An 18,996-nucleotide genomic window follows, 5' to 3' on the forward strand; every position below is an offset into this window, starting at 1 on the left:
ACTCGATCCAAAATGTTTTAACGATACTGCGAGCTTTTTCATTTCGTCTCGAGGGTCTCGCACGGGAGAAATCAATCGCGCAAAATTCTAACGAGCACTAATATCGCTCCCGGCGGCGGCGTAATTAAGCGTGCCTCGCGACACGCGGAAGTAGAGCGCGGAAATAGACGACCGGTCGCGCGAGAGGAAGAAACCGTTGCTCTCGGTGGTCTCTCTCTCTCTCTTTCTCTCTCTTCCTTTCACTTTGAGAGAGGGTAAATTGTCGATGAGAGAGCCGGGGAGACCGGGCGACGGCGACGACGGCAGCTGCGCGTGAGATCCACTTATTCAATCAGCGGCATTCAGCGCGATATAAACGCGAGAGTCGCGCGATATAAACGCGATCCGCAATATCGGGCGCGATTGTCGCCGGCCGGTTCCGCTTCTCGTTGTCGCGCGACAGCCGCGCCGGACAATAAACTCGTGAGCCCGCGGGTCCACGAGGACGAGATTAATTTACGGCTGCGGGGCCGCAACAGCGCGCTCTAACTCACTTTTCACGGCGAGGACTCGGCGGGAATTAATCGCGCGGCTGGGAAAATTAAATTCGTCAAAGGCAATTTTTTTTCCTCTTTAACTTTAAAGGGACGGGAACAATGAGTCCGGAGAGTAGTCGCGACGTTTTGTAGTTCCCTCTCCGCGCGACGCTGGAATAATAAAGTTCCTTACGCCGTGCCACGCGTACGAAGCGCAAACATCGCCCGCTCGCGTTTATTATTTTTCCATCGGTCGCGCGCGCGCGCGCCCACGGGAGCGCAGTGTGACAACGGAAAAATCTCTACTCGGCGAACCGTAACCACCGGCTGGGTAATTGGAATCGTTAATGGACAAATTGTCCACCTCCGGGCGTTTCAGTGTCGAACGCCGATAAATTTGCATGTTCGACAGGAAAGGGCAGCCATTACAGGCACGCCGCCGCGCTTTCTAACCATTTCCGAGCCGCGAGAATTAGTTCAATTTGTCCGCTCGTTCTTCCGCAGCGGAGAAAGAGACGGAGGGGAGGAGATCGTGGACGTGCCCGGTATTTTCGATTGATTGACGGATGGTTCGATCGATCGGTCGGCGGCTGCTGGCTTTAGGCTGGAACGCGCGTCGCATAGTGCCCGAGAAACTACGAAATACACGGGCGAAAATAGCGGCAGACAGGGGGGACGGGAGAAAAGAGCGGAAAGAAAAATAGACGGAGCCAAGGAGCGCGGAAACTTCGGCTGGGATCTCGCTCTCCTTCCCGTCCCTTCCGCTGTTTATATTCGACCCTCGCTCGCATCCCTCGCGATCCGCGGTCGCTTCTTTATTCGCGTAACTTCCCCACGGTCGCGCGCTTTTATTTTCCTTGTCCTCCCTAAGTTGCGCCCGAAGAGCGAGTCTGGCTTAGGAAATTGCGGGATTCGATGTTGGTACACGCGATCTTCGCTTATTAAAATCGCCAGCGAACGGGCGGAGATATATATATATATATATATCGGGGGTCGAAAGGGAGGTTCGATTTGCGATACGCGTCGAGAGGCGCGGATACGGCACGTAATCGCCGGCTCGAGGATGTTGGGACGTCAAAGTTGCAGCCGAGCTGAGCCCCAATCGCTTCCGGTCGATACTTCGATGCATCTCTCTCTCGCAAAGCACTCGGGCTTCTGTAATTTACAACGATTTTGCGCTTTTTGCAACTCCCTGGGGGCCTTCGATCACTATTTAAAAGCAGCCCCCCCCCCCCTCTCGTTCTCTCGGCGAGACTAATTATGAGTCGTTTACTTCGAAAGCGGATTAAGTCAGCGTTGAAACGTACGGCGACGCGTAAACCACTTCCGAACAATGACGATGAGCACGGCGAGAGGCATAACTAGAATAATTAAGTAATTGCATTCGGATAGATAGAATTAAATAGTTATACGTGCGGCGACAGAATTACGGCAGACCACATACGTAGCACGTCGCAGCGATAGGACAAAGGATTACATTATGGCAACCGGAACAAAATATAATCATAATGCAGCATCAGCGGATCGTTATAATATACCGCAGCGCAAAATACTAAATAACGCCAAATTCTGACGGCAAATTCAGCGACTGTGTCGCAAAAGCGCACCGCGCCGCTCCGTAATGCAACCCGATGATTCGCGAAACATTATTAAAGGCCAGTAAACTCGGCCGCGGAGCACGTTCGATTGGTTGGCCGCGGCATCGAATCGAAAAAGGGAGAAAGAGAAGAGGAGAAACGGGGGGAGAGAGAGAGAGAGAGAGAGAACATGGTGGAACCGACACCGCGAAACGCGAACGTAATCATGCGAGTTTGATCGGCGAGCGAGCGAATAATCGCGCCGGCGCTCGCCGAAGGTCCATCGCGAATTGTATTTCCAGCTTTATGCATACTTTATCGCCGCGGGGTAGATTTTGCCGCGATTGGAAACTGGCTCGCTCGCTTGCGCGCCCACTCGGCCGCACCTAGTTTGGCCACCCTGTTGTTTCCGCAGGATCGTTGCGACTATACGAGCGATGTTACGTAAAAATAAATTAACGCGTGGAATTTCGAAAAACGCGGTCGGATTCGCGATACGAGACTGAAATTTCGGGTGATACATTGTTAAAGCCCGCCCGTATCACCGTAACGTAACGCATTACCATCGTTTATTTCGGGCCGACTCGCGCATGGAAATATGTATTCTTTTGAAAAATGTAAAAAACAAATAGAAAGGAAGAGGCGAGGAAAGGGGGACGTTAATCGCGAATTTGTCGCGTCACCCTCGATTCGAACCCTAGAACTAAGGGCGGAGGGATGCGGAGGTCGAGGGAGAGGCTCGTCTGAATCTCGATATTCCCGTTTACGTGGCTGGAATGCAATTCCACGGGATCCGATAAAATCGCGCTCCCTCCCCCCTTCGTCCTCCTTCTCCTCTTCAGGAGGGGGTGGGGTAAATTGTCCCCGTCGACTGTTCCGTTGTTCCGGAACGGCAAATCAAGAAGTTTTGGCAACGAGCTATCTCGCGGTAACTCGAGGCTGAGAGAGAGAGAGAGAGAGAGAGAGAGAGAGAGAGATTCTATCGTCGAGAGAAACCAACCCTTGCACAGCCCTTCGCAGCCTCTCAACCGCGTTGTGTGTTCCTCTTTTGGCATGCTGGTCCTCTCCTCTCTCCTTCCTTCCCTTCCTGACGACCTCGTAGCTCGAGGGTGGAAGAAAGCGCATTCTTGCTGACGGATAGCAATTTGCGACGTATCGTCGCAACTTCGATGGAAATGCAGGGTTATCGCGGAATATCTGCGATGCTGACGAAACCCGTTGCCAAGGGAGGTTGCTCGCGGGAGCTGGGGTAGTAATGAAGAAACGGAATGATTTGTACCCCGATAAAACGGGGCAGGATATTCGCCTCGCTGCGTGGCGCCGTCGTATCACGGAATGTTTCGGGACGGTGGTTTCTCACGATAATCCGTTGTTTCGCAAAATTATCTTCGCGATACGATTAATGACAGCAAAAAATAATGTCTACGTGTGTAATATCTTTAATTTTCCGACGATAGATCGTCCACGTTATATGTACAACAGAGGATGGCTATCGTGATGCGTTCTCGCGTTCAAGACGCGGTCGATGTCGATCCGGGCGTGCGAAATATCTCGGCGAATCTCTCACAACACGAGCAGGTTCGCGTTTTCCGTCCGACAGTCGAGCGAAAGAAGAAGAACAACGATACCCGGTATCCCGGTGAGAGATGTGTACCGATTAAAGAGCGATCTATCCACGTTCGCGAAACGCACGTTAGCGGTACAGAAAATCCTCAGCATGACGGATGCCCGAATCGCGTGGGGGCATCCGCGAAGGACGAAGTGAGACCTGCTCTTTTCCTTTTCCGTCGGACGAGCGAGAGTGAGGGAGAAATAGTTCGACGAAGTTTCAATATTTCGGTCACATAGCCGAGGTTTGGAAAAGCCGCGAGGGGCGGAAAACCCGCGGCGAGGAGGGAGGGCCGCGAGGGTGAAAGGAGGTCGAGGGCTTTTTTTCGCGGGAAATACGTTCTCGTCAGGAAGGCATCCTCCTCCTCCTCTCGCTGCTTCTCATCCTATTCCTCCACCTTTTTCTTCTCCTTTTACTTCCACGGAGGATTCCACCTCGACAAATCTTCCCCGGAAAACCTCGAACTCGTCGAAGACGCCGCGCTATCCTGCGGTAAAGTCCGGACGAAGCCCTCCCGCGTTCCCGTACACTTTATTCGAGAGCGTTATAGCTCTTCCAGCGAGCTCCCAGATAATGGTGACGCGCGAAACGTGAAATTCCGAGATCAAACTAAATTCGCCTTCTTTCCTCGATATTAATTAAAAACGGTTCCGATGGGGAGTCGAAATGAGAGATACTCAACAAATCGCTCACCGTTTGTGTCGCAGGTTCTCCTGTTCCCCGAGGAAGGCTGGGCGAGAAGCGCGAGTAGTTCCTACTGGACCCTGACGCCGTTCTGGTGGAGCCGGAGTCGGTGCAAGGTCGTGGAGGTCGCTGGAACAAGGAGGTGAGCAAACGGTCAGGAAAACGGGAAAATAAGGAAGGATCAGAAAGAAAAAGCGAAAGGATGAATTTCAGTTTCGATCGTTACTCTTTACTGCTACAATCCAACCAAACTGAATTATAAATCTAACTAAATTAAATTCTAAATTTCAATAGCCGTGTTAAACTAACAACGTCCACGCTAAAAATAAATTACCTCCACATTACGTTCGAGTAAATATTTACTAATGAGTATTAAAGTAGATTATTTTATTTGGATTAAGTAAATATTAGTATATTAATATTTGAGTGAGCACCTTTTTCTTTCGATTGCTACACTCAAGTAATGTTTATTTAATCCGAATAAAATAAACTGGGAATTCTTCAATACTCCTTAGTAAATATTTACTGGAACGTAGGAAATATTTCTTCAATGCGCGCGTCCACCTAAAGCGTTCTACTGAGCGTTCTGCTGCCGGTTATTATGCATAATCGCTTCGAGATAATTACAGTTTCTTATCACTTCATTCGTGGTGTAATTATCGTGTGTGTGATAGCCCACGTTTACGATGCAGCATTCGAGGCGGGGTCTGCAGGATGCGCATCCTGCTGCCCGGTGAGATAACGAGCACGAGAATCGTACACGTAAGGAGGATAACGTACGGAGACGGAATACCGTATCGCGGGACGAGAGTTAGAGGAGTGAGCGCTCTCTTCTCGGTGGTCGTATCACTTGGGGAAACTGGGGCTCGTCTAACTTTCCGGCGTCCATAGATTTCGGCGCCGTTAAGGTCGCCGGCGGTCGAAGCCGATAAGGAGAACGCGATTTATAGCGATCGGTTCGATCACGCGGCCGCGAGCATGCGCGCAAGGAAGACGCCCCCGACCCCCTCGAATTGTCTTCCTCCTCGAATGCCGAGAGTCGTGATAAATCCTCGAAGAGGTGGAGACGAGTCCTCGGGAAGCTTCGGGAGCAGCGTGAGCGCGATAAAATCGCGCGTTTTACGACGACGTCGGGAATCGAACGTTGCACTTGTCGATTCCGCGAGAATCGTCCCGGGTTTTTTTCCCGCGAACGATACGGAGAAGTTCGCTCTCGGGGAACGTTACGGTGCGATAATATAGCGGCATCAAAGGGAAAACACGCGGGCGATACTATATTACACGACGGGGAATGGTCCCGCGCCGGATGAGACGCGCGCGAATATCTTTCTCACATTCCTTCTCCCTTTCTCTCGATATGTTCACCGGTCTCTCTGCGGCTGCCTCGAAATTCGAATCTATTCCCGAAATACCGAGGGAATCCATGCTTAGGGTACCTCCGTAACTGTGAGAGTCATACGGCGATTAATATATGGTCAGGGCCGGCCGCGGGGCATCCTTAGCGCGGCGCACCAGGCATAGACGTCTCCGCAGGATCGAACGGAGTTTGCGGAGGCGACCGAACTTGCCTAAATATCCCACGGCCGCCCGTATTCCCGGTCTTCCCGCCGGCAACTGCTCTCCCGCGAGAACCCGAGCGTCTTAGCAAACACGCGGCACAACGGCCCTCGCAGCACGAATCGATTCCTACGTCCCAATCCACGTGGACACGCGTATAGTTGGCGTTGGTCCGCACGGCGGGCGAAGCGGAGCGCGCGCGAACGATATTACCCCCGCGAGCTGTGTCCTTTGACAAATCCCGTCGCTAAGTTTACGCTCGCGGTTCTCCCGAGATTCCGCATTCCTACGGATCGATATTTCATCCTTGATTTCCAATCGCGTTGCTTGGCCAACGAAAATCCTCGCGCGACTTCCCACCGCCGAGCTGCTCGCGAAATAGCGGGAAACGGGGATCCCGAGGATCGATATTTCGCTCGTATCTGCGATCGTTGCTTCGTCGACGAAAACCTCACGCGTTTCGAACGAGCGAGATAGTTATATCGAAGTCGTCTCTCGAATCCCGCCCAAGACCGCCGCTTTATTCTGATCTCCGATTGCAGCTCGGTAAACAAAACTTTCCCGGGGCTGGTTGGAATATCGGAATAGTTAGAGCAAGGATCGTCTCGAAGCACGGGGAAAGATCCTTACGCCGGTCTGATCTCCGATCGCTGCTTGGTCAACAAAAGTTTCCCGACCGCGGGTTGTAACGCCGGGATAGTTGCGTCGGGATCGAGTCGATCCGCGACGATCGCTACTTTATTTCGATCCACGTCATTGCTCGGTCAACAAAACCTTTTACGAGCGAGCTGAAACGTGAGGACAGTTCGACCGTCGATCCGTCGCTCGGCGAAATCTCCCCCATTTATCTTCATCGCGGACTTCGACCTTCCATCCGCTGCAATGGACTACCGGAGCGAATCCCAGCCGATCGGACTATATTCGGCGCGGCAAATACGCAGCAACGGTGAACACGCCAATTTATCGACAAATTAGCCCGTACATGTATAAACCATACCTCGCGAGGGTACCAATGCTATCGTTACTGACACGAACTAATTACCGACACGATTATCCTCCCTAACCCGTGACACTAATAATTATTGCTCACGAGACTCTATTTTTTGCAATTAAATTCCAAGCAGCGTCGACAAAAAATAAGTATTTATCGTGGAAATCAGTTATTTTTTTTTTGAAACCCCAAACGTATGCGATAAAAAGTAAAATGTTAAATATTTTACATTTTTGACGTGTCCCAGAAATTCTAAATTTTAAGTGGAAATAACTCGTTCGTCGTGTGTTACTTGTTCACAAAATGAAAATGTTAATAAATTGAAATTAACACATTTCCTACCAACATATTGATATTATTTTACTTTAAATTTTATTCATAATACTAACATTTGATATTCATTAAATTGACATATTTATAATGTTAAATGTAATATAATATAATTTTAATTTGCGCGGATGCACGTGCATAGTCTTTGCAATGAGTTTCCGGACTCTAGTTAACCAACTATTTTTTCTGTTCTGGTACATTCGTTAAAGTACCAAAATACTATTCTTTGCTTGCACAGAAAGCTGAGATCGTCTGCAAAATTTTTTATCTATATAGTTAAGTGAATGCGCGTGCTTGAACTTTGTCGATTATGGAGATCTTCTGAATATTTGTTTTCAACATAATATTTTTTTTCTAATGTATATCGTTCCACGAAATTTAAAACTACTGTCATTTGTCTGCACAAGCCACCGGGGCTTTCGGCAGGAATTTTAATTTGAGCGAATGTTCGCGCACGCAAGTTTTTCCGTTTTTTTTTGTTTATTTAAGCTAAAATATTGACACTTTTGCACAGTATTATTTTTTTTTGTATATCTTTGTTTTTTACTAAGGTTAAAGTTGAAAAAAAAATTTTTTTTAATTTTCATTCAAAGATCACCTCAAACTTCAACTACATTATGTTTAGATATATGTATTTTGTGTTGCTTAAATTTTAAGATGATAACATTGTTTTACTACGGGTAAGATTGACACAATTTATATCTATAAATTTTAATGTATAAAATGTCACTAATAATTTTCAATAAAATTAACATCTTTGTTAATCGATTTCGAACACAAAATGTTGAGATAACAAACGTAATATGTTAAATTAACTGAAGCAATTGTGTTAAAAGAACTCGAAACAATATTTTATTTTTAATGATACATAAAAAATGTTAATTTACTAAATTGGTATAAACATTGGCATAGAACATATGAAAACGCCATGAAAATGGTAATATATCAGCTGTATGTTAATTTTATATTGAAGTAATAATCGAAAGTTGGCAACGCAAGAAAATTTTAACTTTAAAATACACGGTTTCCTACTGTGTATTATTTCATCTATATTTTGTATCCAGGAGGAGTTTCTATTCTCCTGTTTATTTAATAATAATAATAATAATAACAATAACAACAATAACAACTGCTGGTATATTTATCCATAAACACAATTTCAGTAATGTTTTCAGTTATCCTTCGATCTCGCTCGGTTTATTCTTTTCCTAGCATCTTTCGCGAGTATTCGATTACGAACATTTGATACTCGCTGTAAAGTTGTCGATGTTATCGTTAATATCAAAGCGAGCACTATGTTGTCACCCGTATGGTCGCGTAAATGTTAGCAGGAGACGTCTAGCTGGTGTCTTCCTTCGGCGGTTCAGATTTCCTTTTGCACGGTCTTTCTTCACGAGAGAGACAGAGTGAGGAAGCTGAGGAAGTCAAAGCGAGACGGTGGATTTCGAGCCGGATCCGCCGCCGCGTCGTTCACTTCAATGGAGGCCGTTTAAACTTTTAATGATCGTCGCCGGTCCTCGAGCGACGGCATCTCTGCCGGAATAAGCCCCTCGAGTCGATCGTGCGCGAGCGTCGGTGAACTCTCAGCCTTTCCTCTTGCCCTTCTTTTTCCATTTTTATGTGGAGCGAAGGACTTCCCCTCTCCTCGAACGTTTTTAGATGGAGGCTTCTCCGATATCTCCGGGCTTTGCGCATACGATTTTTACTTTCGCCGCTCGCTTCGAGAGCGCGTTTTGAAGTTATCTTTCTATTTTGAGATAAATGAAAAATGATTGACTCACCTCTCTCACCTCTTTACGATTTAAGTGTGCAAAATCGTTCGCGCGACAAGCGGGTTACAAAACGCTACTCGACAGAAATTCGGCGGAACATTGTCGAAAAATTGGTGGAACGACGCTCTTATAGAGTATGGAATCTACTTTGCTCCATTCTCTCCCTCTCGTCTTCTTTCTTTGAAGAGGCACCCCCCAACATCGGCCATCACCAGTCGAGCGGAACTCCCTCCTGCTTTCCCTATTCAGTCCCTTCACGATCTACCCTTCGTTCAGCTACGACGAGGATCGCGGTATAGCCTAAAGACACGGCACGTAACTAACGACGATCGTCAATTAACTTAACAATGCGAGTTCGACGACGGTCCTCGGAAGTCTCGTGCCAACCATCTAAAGTTCGAGCGTCGTCAAAAGTCCCCTCCCTCGCCTTTCCGTTCCGCTCTTAATCGAGCGAAATAATAATTTCCCTCTCGACAATTACGACAGATAATATATATTAAATGATGCACGCGATAATGATATGCAAAAGACGACGCGTTGCGCGACGAAAATCGCAAAAAGACGAAAAAGTGCCCCGGCTGACTTCGTCCCCTTCCACTCGCGGAAGCGACGCAACGTAAACAGCTTTCGCGAACTCTTACAAGAGCAACCGGCAAGATCGCTTCCTCGCGAGCGCTTTTTGTCCGTATGCACAATGCCTCGCTACCCTCTCGCTACACAGCTCTCGGGACAAGGGGTAAGAATAAAATCGAGGGTGCGCCGGAGGGTCTCAATCTTCCGGAGGGTTTCTGTCGCGAAGACGTTAAGATGAAAAGCGGCTGAGAACTGAAGACGACCAATTGATAGCTCTTCCCTCATACCCGATATATCAAAATTGATCACGTTCGCCCCGATATCTTTTTCCGCTAGTTATATACAAGGTGCATCATATATTTCTCGCTTTTCGCAGACGTTAAGGGGATAGCATACGTGAAAAGTTTACCGACAGAATATTGATATCTTTCTGCAAAGTTTACGTCTTATTGATTGCACAGAATTATTAATGCTTTTACACAGTGAACGCGCGAAAATGAGTTGGAAGCGTTGCTCAATACGTGGGAAAAATAATGAAAAGTTTCAAAGTGACTTCTCTAACTGTCAGTTAGCGTAAATATTTACCTAACGCAGAAATCCTGCAGCTTGCACGTATCGAATATATCAATACTCCAATCAGAACAGCTTCAAAGAATATTTTTATATCTTCCGAGTGAAACTTAGATGTTTAAAAACAGATGGAAAGTTTGCAGAAACATTTTTATATATCTTGCTAATAGAATTTACGTTAGATATGGTAAAACAGAGTAGCGCACATTCATCGCATTTACATTTATATCGTACTTATATTTAAATTAGTAAGATCTATATGTATAAGAAGTAGTGAGAAGAAAAATAGTATGTCGTGTCAGTGTTTATGTAACATTTCGAGGATCGCCTCTATCTTATCGATGCTTATCAAGTTCGTCAGCGACTTTAGCGTCTCTTTAATTCAGTGAGTCATTCCTAAATTTTACTCGGCTATCATCCTCTTTCAATTCGCGATCGCAATGTTTACTGTTTCAGGTACAGTACGCAGGCGAAGATGGTGGACACGGGTACAGGCACGCTTTACATTATCGGCTCGTTCAAGAGGATGACGACCGATCCTGATTTCAAGGTAATACAATCGACGCGATAAATCGAATTAATGTGTGAAGTCCAGCCCCTCCGTAAATTTTCCTTTCATTTGATAAATTGCATCGTTGCGTCCGGTTGTTTCTCAGTCATTTTTCTATGCGCCAAAGAATAACGCAATGTGCTACTATTTGTTGCACTTAACTCTTGTTGCGCCGATAATGAAACGCATAATAAACTACGCCGAACCCTTCGTAAATTCGATAACACACGACTTGTTAATTGCCAACACGCCCGTCGCGGCTCGTGGAGAAATAACCTTTAACCTTTCCGGAGACTAGACCACGTTATATTTTCCGATACACCATACTCCCATCTCACCTTGACCCGAAATTATTTAGAAACCACCGGCAGCCGCTACCATAAATTCCCTTCCGCTGTAAATTCTTTCTCCCTCGCTCTCCCGTTCCCACTGCCTCTCCATTTATAAACGCAGACGTATATAATTCTCATTATCACAAATGAAATATTTAATACACAAACCGGGATCATATTTCATTTCGCGTAAATTTATTTCCCGTTTTACGCCCAAAGGGCGAAGTTCGCGCGGTATCCCGCGCGGAGCGACGCACCGGGCGTTTTATCGGAAGCTCGCAGTCTCTCTCTCTCCGCTGGCTAATCTGCAGATTGCCGGATTACGAGAAACTTTGTTCTCCGTGTGATATTTTCGCTCGCTCGACGGGAACGGACGCATTCACAGAGCGAGCGCGACGAATAACCGTATATATCGCGGCGAGTGTGCACCGCTCAATTTTTAGACACCTTTATCGCGCGCGCAAGCGGAAGGGTAGCGGGGTTGGGGCGGTGAGCGCGACGATAATTAAATAAATATAGCAACGCGGAAAACTTCATATCGCTCGCTCGTTGTAACGACCGCGCATGTTTCCGCGGCCGCGGAAACAGGTCGAGCGCGCGAGTTTGCGAGCGGGCAAATGAAACAAATTAAAGGAATCGCGTCCGCCGGTGACATGCCCGTGCGTGCGCCGCGAATTAACAAGATCGTTCGACACTCGTGGCAGGAAAAAAACAGGGTAGGACTGTCGCGGAAAACCGAGGAAACGCGCGTCGCCCTGTAGCGTTTCCCGACGATGAATCTCATACTCGTCAAACACGCGGTTATCGTATTTATCACCGGGAATTATTACGTCACGTAATTACACCGGTGAGTCCGATGCGCCAGAAAAATACGATTGCACGTCGTAACGAGACCGTAAAACTTTTTATTGGCAAACGCGTCGCGCTCGCTCATCGCTGTCGCGATTACACGCATACACGCGCGCGCGTGAAAAGCATTATTCTACGGATTGAATTTTTTCGCCCCGTATTTCCTTTTAATTCTCCACCGTGTAAAACGTTCGACGCGAATTCGGCGCCGGTCTCGAAGGGGGGAATAACTGTCCGAGTAACAACGGGGAAATAACCGATAAAAGGCGCCGACGTGTCTCGCATATGTCCGTGGCGCGCCTCCGGGACATCGCGACGCGTTTTCTCGACATTTATCGAACCGGCGGGAGAAGAGTCACGTCGCGAATAGACTTTTTCCGTAGCGGACAGAAGGAAGAGAGAGAGAGAGAGAGGGAAATCGGGAAGGCGAGAGCGAGCGAGAAAGAACGCGTACCCACCAAATGCTAAAGTGGATGCCATTGTGCGCCGGCGGGGGAGCCGTATAGTTGGCGCGCGGGATTTTACGACGGCACTAAAACGCGAAAGCTGCGGCATGTGCGGCGGTGGGTAGCTAGGTAGGTAGGGTGGTTGCAGCCCCCGTGTGTCCCCGAATGCAGTCGCGCACGAATGTGTATCAGTAGGTTGCCGCGCCGGCTGCTGTCAGACGGTAACATGATAACAGTCGGCCATAGCTGTCGTGTGCAATTTTGATGGAGGGACCAACCGGCATAAAGAACAAGTATGTGGACACACACCGGCGTTCGCTCGCTCGCTCCTTTCGAATCGACGCGGTCGTTCACCCGCCTGATTATCCCCCGAAAGAGTTGCCCTCGTCGGCGTCGCGCCACCCTGTCTTCTAGATATATTCAATTTCACGAGCGGCGAAAACTACCGGCGTCTACCGGGGTATTTTTAATCGTGAATTGCCGGGGACCGCCGAGACGGTTTAATTAGCACGGACAAATTTTGGAGCAATTTCTTTCGCCGCGCTGGCTCATTCGTAGTTATAAATACGCGCGCGCGCGCTTTGCGAAGGGAACAAAGTACCGCAGGAGTGGGCGGCATCGAGAAAAAAATACCGTCGAGAGTAATTTCACGGCGCGCATACTTTGATATTCTATACCTGGGAGGTAAAAAAGAACGAAAAAGCTATAAATCGCGCGAAGGAGAAAGAAGAATATAACGGGGGTTCTTCCGCGAGTTTCGCTCGTGTTTGTGTGTGCGCGCATGGTTGTGATATCGTTATCGATCTGTTGCTCTTTCTCTCTTTGCCCGCAGCTGTACCTGACGTCGAACGTCTCGTCGAGCGACTTCAACATGGGCTACAGCATGACGGGCACGCTGGAGCGCGGCTGCAAGAAGACCAACACCTTCCAGATGACCCACTTCGCGGTGATACGACGGCGGGACTACGAGAAGGCGTACGAGGACCCGAATCCCACCTAGTGTCCGTCCACACCCACGCTCTCGGAGTGTGGGGACTGCGAGCATTACACGTAGGAGTAAGGGCCGCCGGCAAGAGGGATGCACTTTCACGCGTGTCTCACGTGCGCGGGGAAGTGCATCCGCGTGGCGTTCCGGCTCGCTCGATGGATCTATCGGGAAGGAGCGGCTCTTCAGCGGGGAACGTCGCTCGCGAACTCCCGGAAATGCCGAAACTATCGTTCAGGTCTCCCCGACGCTCCGAAAGTCCGTGATCGAGAACCGGCCGAGGACACCTGTGTAACGTTAGACCGCCAAGTCGCCGATTAAAACCGATTTGTTCTCGATGAGGAAAGCGAAACTGAGAAGTGGCGAGCGCGCGAAGGGGAGAAGCGAAGATAGGCGGGTGTTAAAGAAACACCGCGAGCGTTGGAGCGTTATGTACTTTTCCCAGGCGGAAGTTCACGAGGACGAGAGATAATCGAGATGGAGAGGAGTGTGAAGGTAGGAGTCTTAATTTACGCAGAATCAACATCAGCTCGCGTCTATGAGAGATCACAGGGACGGTAGGTAGGTGGGAAGTACGGGTCAAGATGGAGTGGATTGCGGGAGAAGGTGGAAGTTGAGCTTTAATTCGCCGTCAGGATAAATATTTCTTTCCCGAGTTAAAATATTCTTTTGAACTCGTACAATTTCCTCTTCTTGCGAAGCTCGCGTCGAGGCGGACTGACGAATTACACGGTGTCTCTGGTCGCGCTCGAGTCGAAGGCTCGCGGACAGGAGGACCTGGACGGCGGACTCGCAGCGAAAGGTAAGAAGGGACGAAGGATCGTCGACATAACGAACATATTGATATATACCAAAGCCGAGTGGCCCCCCCCCCGCGCGCGCGACAGCTAAACGTCCAAAGATAGTCCGTAATTTAGATGCGAATTAATTAGCTGTTAATAAAAGCGCTAACGAGCGACGCATACAGCCATAAGCGAAGTATAATACAGAGAGGCGAGAGACGTTGATCGAGAGGCGGGAAACTGTTTACCAAAGTACTAGCACGTAAGTCTGCAAGTTCGCCGGCGATAACCCAAGGTCGCAGCGCTCCTCCCCCTTCCACGAAAGGTACACTGCTTCTCATCGATCGACGCATCGACGACCGCCTCGTCGAGATTCGCGCGTGTGTAATTAGTAAGCGACTAATAGCGACTTAAGGCTTCTTCTCTCGGCGTGAATTCACGGCGCTGAACCGCCTAGGCTAGAATTATCGTGCCAATTCAGAGCCATCGTTGACGAGAGCATTGTACCTGACAATTACTACGAGAGTCAGAGCGCGGGAAGGCGCGCCGAAAAGCCCGTGCCTCGGCGAAACGATGCTCCTAAGCGGTCAAGTCGAAAGTATAATAGCCGCACACGGTCGTTCGAAAGTCCTCCGGCATAGAGAGAAATCCGCCTCCCGGGAGATTATCCTTCGGCTCGCCTTGCGCGCGAACGAAGACGTTCCTGAAAACGACGCTCGTTTCGGTGCACCTGCCATTTCGCCCCGTTACACGGCACGGGAATAAAAATTTATCGCGTCTCTGGATCCTCGCGCAAACGTCCACCAATTTCGCCGGCACCGGCCGCGCGAAATGACACAAAGCACCGATCTACGAGGGGTATAGCCCGCGTTCGCGAGCTGGAATTTCAAGTATAATTACATTTTGTATGTATTGCATTTTCCGTTTGAGAGCTCGCCGGGAAAATTTCATATGGCGGTGACCGTCGGACAGGCGGGCAGGGCTGGTTATAAATATCGTTTCGCCTGGCACTGGCTTTATAAGCAGTGTAGCTGTAGCGTGTAGCCGGCTTACAAGGTATTTCAAAGCTTGTTACGCGCCCCTTTCTTTGAGCCACCGCCGACGCCGCTCGAAGGAAGAAAGCCCGCGAGAGAGCCTCGCTGCACCGGCCGGACACACAACAACAAAGCGAGAGAGAAAGAGTGAGCCTCTCCCCTCTTTCTCTCGCTCTCTCACTCGCTCTCTCTCTCTCTCACTCTTTCTCTCTTTTACAGGATCATCGTGAACCGGTGTTGTAACCTTAACACGATACTTATTTTTGCTAAAGAGTAGGAAGTCGCTCACGATGCCAGTCACGATGCATCCCGATAATCTAACGAGTGATGACTGCCGATCGTTCGTTCGAGACGGACAGTGGCTCCAAAGTGGAGCCGAATAGGAAATCCTGAGGATTCCGGAAACGGGAATTTGGACTCGACGAGTCCTTTCGTGCTATGCTTTACGAACGTCAAACGTTGATTCGTGTTAGCGGTTAAAGTTACGTTTCGCGTATGTTTTCGAATAATTCATTTATTCGTCGTTGTTTTGTACGATGAAAGATGTCATTTACGTCTCGTCATTTAGATTTTTTCTTGCGCATACGATATTACTGATGTTATCGAAGTTGCGCCGCGATTCGAGCGAATCACCGTGCGAATACTAGTCGCGGATGTGTTTTTGCATCAGACGTTTTCTCGTCTCGCACTGCCGTCTTCGCGGAAAAAAACCGATGGCGAACGAGCGGCGGTGAGGAAAATTTTACTAATAACAAACTCGTCGTTCGTAATCCCCTAGAGTCCTCGATGAGATCTAGTACCTTCCGCTTTTGCTCAAGGAATTACCTAATGCCAAATAAATACTATGTGCAATAGAGCGCAAGGAAGTTAAGTTATTAGAATAACATAACGTTGCGTTAAGTTTCACTATCGAGATAAAATGTGGTGCATCCGAGTGTCGAATGAAATTCAAAATATTACTGTAGATTATTTTTGTCGATGATACCTAGATGATAGGAGTGTAATGGACAATTTGTTCGATTGATCCTTTCAGTATCGAATCGAATAGATGGACATTCTCTTGAAAAGAATTTTACGATAATTCTATTTTTAATCCTCTTAAGATTGTCACATCAACGAACATTAGTTCGACAATTTGTAGGTCTCGAAGAGTGCAATACGCACAGGGATACTGAAAGGATTAAATAATAAGTCTCGCGGCTTACAGTTTTCATTTTTCTTCGCGTTAATATCGCCGTCGCGCGTCGACGCTTTTCTCGAATTTTACGCGAATGCAGGCGATCGAATCCAATCGGATTCGCCGAGCCTCCCATTCGAGCGGTGGTGTTACGTGTTACAGGGTTTAGCGTTTTTTCGCAATTCAAGGGTGGCTCAAGGTTTGTCGCTTCTCTCGGCAATCTTCGTCCGAACTTGATCAACGTGTCGAGATAAAAAATGCCGGGATTGCTAGGAGAAGGAATCATTCTGTGAATCGATGTTGCTCATAATACGGTAAACTCTCGTTAGGTCGAATCCTCCTCCACTACAAATCCTCCTCCACGATGAATTGCTGCTAGTTTCGAGTTCCTCCGAATTTGCTCTAACGAGAGTTTATTGTGCTCGTACTTTGCCATTGTGCGTACGTGTGAATGCATGTGTACGTGTGTGTTTGTGTGTATGTCAGAATTACGTTCGTTATTATTACCCACGTTACTTGGATTGCGAAAATCGAGTAGAGGATCGATAAGATAGCGTACCGCTGTACATGTACATATATATACGGTGTAAAAACAAGTACATAACGTGCACTCATCACACGTACATATACCACACACATACACAGACATACACACGCTCTGCGAGTAAATGAAATTTCCGCGAGAACCTCGTTGATGTCGTAGATCGTTAGATTAGCACTCGTGACGCTTCTTTTAGCCGATCTAGTCCTTAGATCTAGCATGGACCGCCCGTCGTAGTTAGACTGTTTTCGATAGCGGCAGATTACGTAACCGAGGGATTCGCGCAAAACCGAGAGAGCAACTCTCGCGAGCCGATGTGAGTTTCGGCGCTTCGGCGAAATCGACGAGTCCGTCGTCCCTATAAATTTCGCGGCCGCATTCGCCCATCGCCTAAGGGTTATTACTTCGAAAAACTATAGCCATTCGACGCGTTCTCCGTCTTACTTGGCGAGCAGCCTCCGTTTTACGACGCCGCGGCTCCTAAATTCAACAACGGCGAATTTCCGGGCGAAGGGGAACCGCGTCGACGGCCAGACGAGACGTCTTACTCCGCTTCCTGGCTCTTAAGATTCATGGTTGTCGCTCTTTATGACGCTCTTTCGATGTCGACGGGAAGCCGGTGGCACGATCGCGCGGAACTTGTTAAGATCCACGGCGAATCGCGGATATTCGATGCACCCAGTGGCCTTTACGGCCGAGATTCACATCCCGGTTTTTGCTAAGATCTCGAGAAACGCGGCGGGTACTTTCGACCATTCACAGCGCAGTCGAGCGCGTCGTTCTCGATAAAAAGCACCGGATGGTCGCGATCTATCGCTTCCGTCTGTACGAATAGCGAAGATCTCGCCTGGCCTTTCCCAGTCGAGCGTCCCCTTCGCGAAAACATCAGGGTGGATTTTGCAAATTGAGAGGAACTCAATCTCATTTTTCAATTAGACACTTTGTAAATTATCGTTTACCATAAAATTCTCCGTCGTACATATCCTGTCCTTGACAGAGGCGGCATTTTTCCTCAAGGAGCAAAATTTGAGGGAAATGCGCGATTAAATTTTCGCACTGGGCGGAGCGCGAATTTGGGACACAATCTGGCCGAGGATGTTATTTCGGCGTATCGCCGGTACGACACGCGTATTAATCTGCTCGCCCTCGGTCCGCGAGAGTCTCTTTGACTTTCTGTCTCTCTTTCTACTCTCCTCGGTTTATCCCTCGGTGAAATAACATTATTGTCTCGCCTAAAACGATAGCGGTCGTGTCCTCCACTTTTCGGGGTAGTCTTCTATAGCCTTTTAGGATGATTTAAGTGAATACGTACGTCCGATATCACGGTCCCTCCTAACTACTTAGCCGTAGTCTAGACCCACTGATGCACGCTTTCTTCGAATCTGAAACGGAGTGCTCCTATCTTCGTCAGCTGCACAACGGGTCTCTAGTCTATCTTATCGCGTCGCGCTACCCCATCGCACCCGAATGGTCCGTAATTACATCGAATTAGCGTTCAAGTGTGTTTCAAGTCCGCAAAACAATACGTACAAACAATATTTCTATTTTTGTACAAATATATTCTCCGGAATGTGCAAAAGAATTCATTTTGCTTTTACTTCGTCTTGCTCGTGCCTCGTATAAAAGTTACCTGTTATATAAAGAACAAAAGTGCTACATTCAAGCGATTAATTACTCCAACATTTCTCAGCAAATGTTTACTTGGATTAAATAAATTCTACTTACTGGATCAAGTAAATATTTTACTCGGGTGATTTTCTTGGAAAATATTTTACTTAAATCAAATAAAAATTTGCTAGGAAGTATTGGAGCAATTATTTATTTGAATCTAGCACTTTTTTTTATATATGTGTGGTTAGGAAAATCTAAAAATCTATATGCTTAAATTACTCTCTCTCTTTCTCTCTCTCTCTCTCTCTCTCTCTCGACGTCATTTTGTCGTTGGTGATGCACACCCCGCTGAGACCGCGTATTTCGTTTCATCGAGAAAACAGAATCAAAATCGATCACGGCGATTCGGATGCGGAAGAGGTAGCGGGCCGTGCCCTATCTTCGAGATATAGCGAGAATGTAAACGTAGACACGCCAAATAGTGGTCGTAGTGAAATCGATGGTCGTCGTC

General features: G+C 47.9%; 1 protein-coding gene across 1 annotated transcript in view; it reads left to right on the top strand.

Annotated features, from left to right (window-relative positions):
* The window catches only part of LOC106748602, a 43,182-nt gene extending 24,561 nt beyond the window's left edge, over positions 1 to 18,621 (top strand). Inside the window, exons 3-5 of the mRNA XM_014627298.1 lie at positions 4,409 to 4,527; positions 10,635 to 10,728; positions 13,188 to 18,621. Of these exons, the coding sequence (XP_014482784.1) occupies positions 4,409 to 4,527; positions 10,635 to 10,728; positions 13,188 to 13,355 (381 nt within the window). The 3' untranslated portion in view covers positions 13,356 to 18,621. The remainder of the gene's footprint in view (positions 1 to 4,408; positions 4,528 to 10,634; positions 10,729 to 13,187) is intronic.
* Positions 18,622 to 18,996: the final 375 nt, after the last annotated feature.

Source organism: Dinoponera quadriceps, unplaced genomic scaffold (genome assembly GCF_001313825.1).
Source record: "Dinoponera quadriceps isolate SergipeBrazil2010 unplaced genomic scaffold, ASM131382v1 scaffold343, whole genome shotgun sequence".
Lineage (NCBI taxonomy): Eukaryota > Metazoa > Arthropoda > Insecta > Hymenoptera > Formicidae > Dinoponera > Dinoponera quadriceps.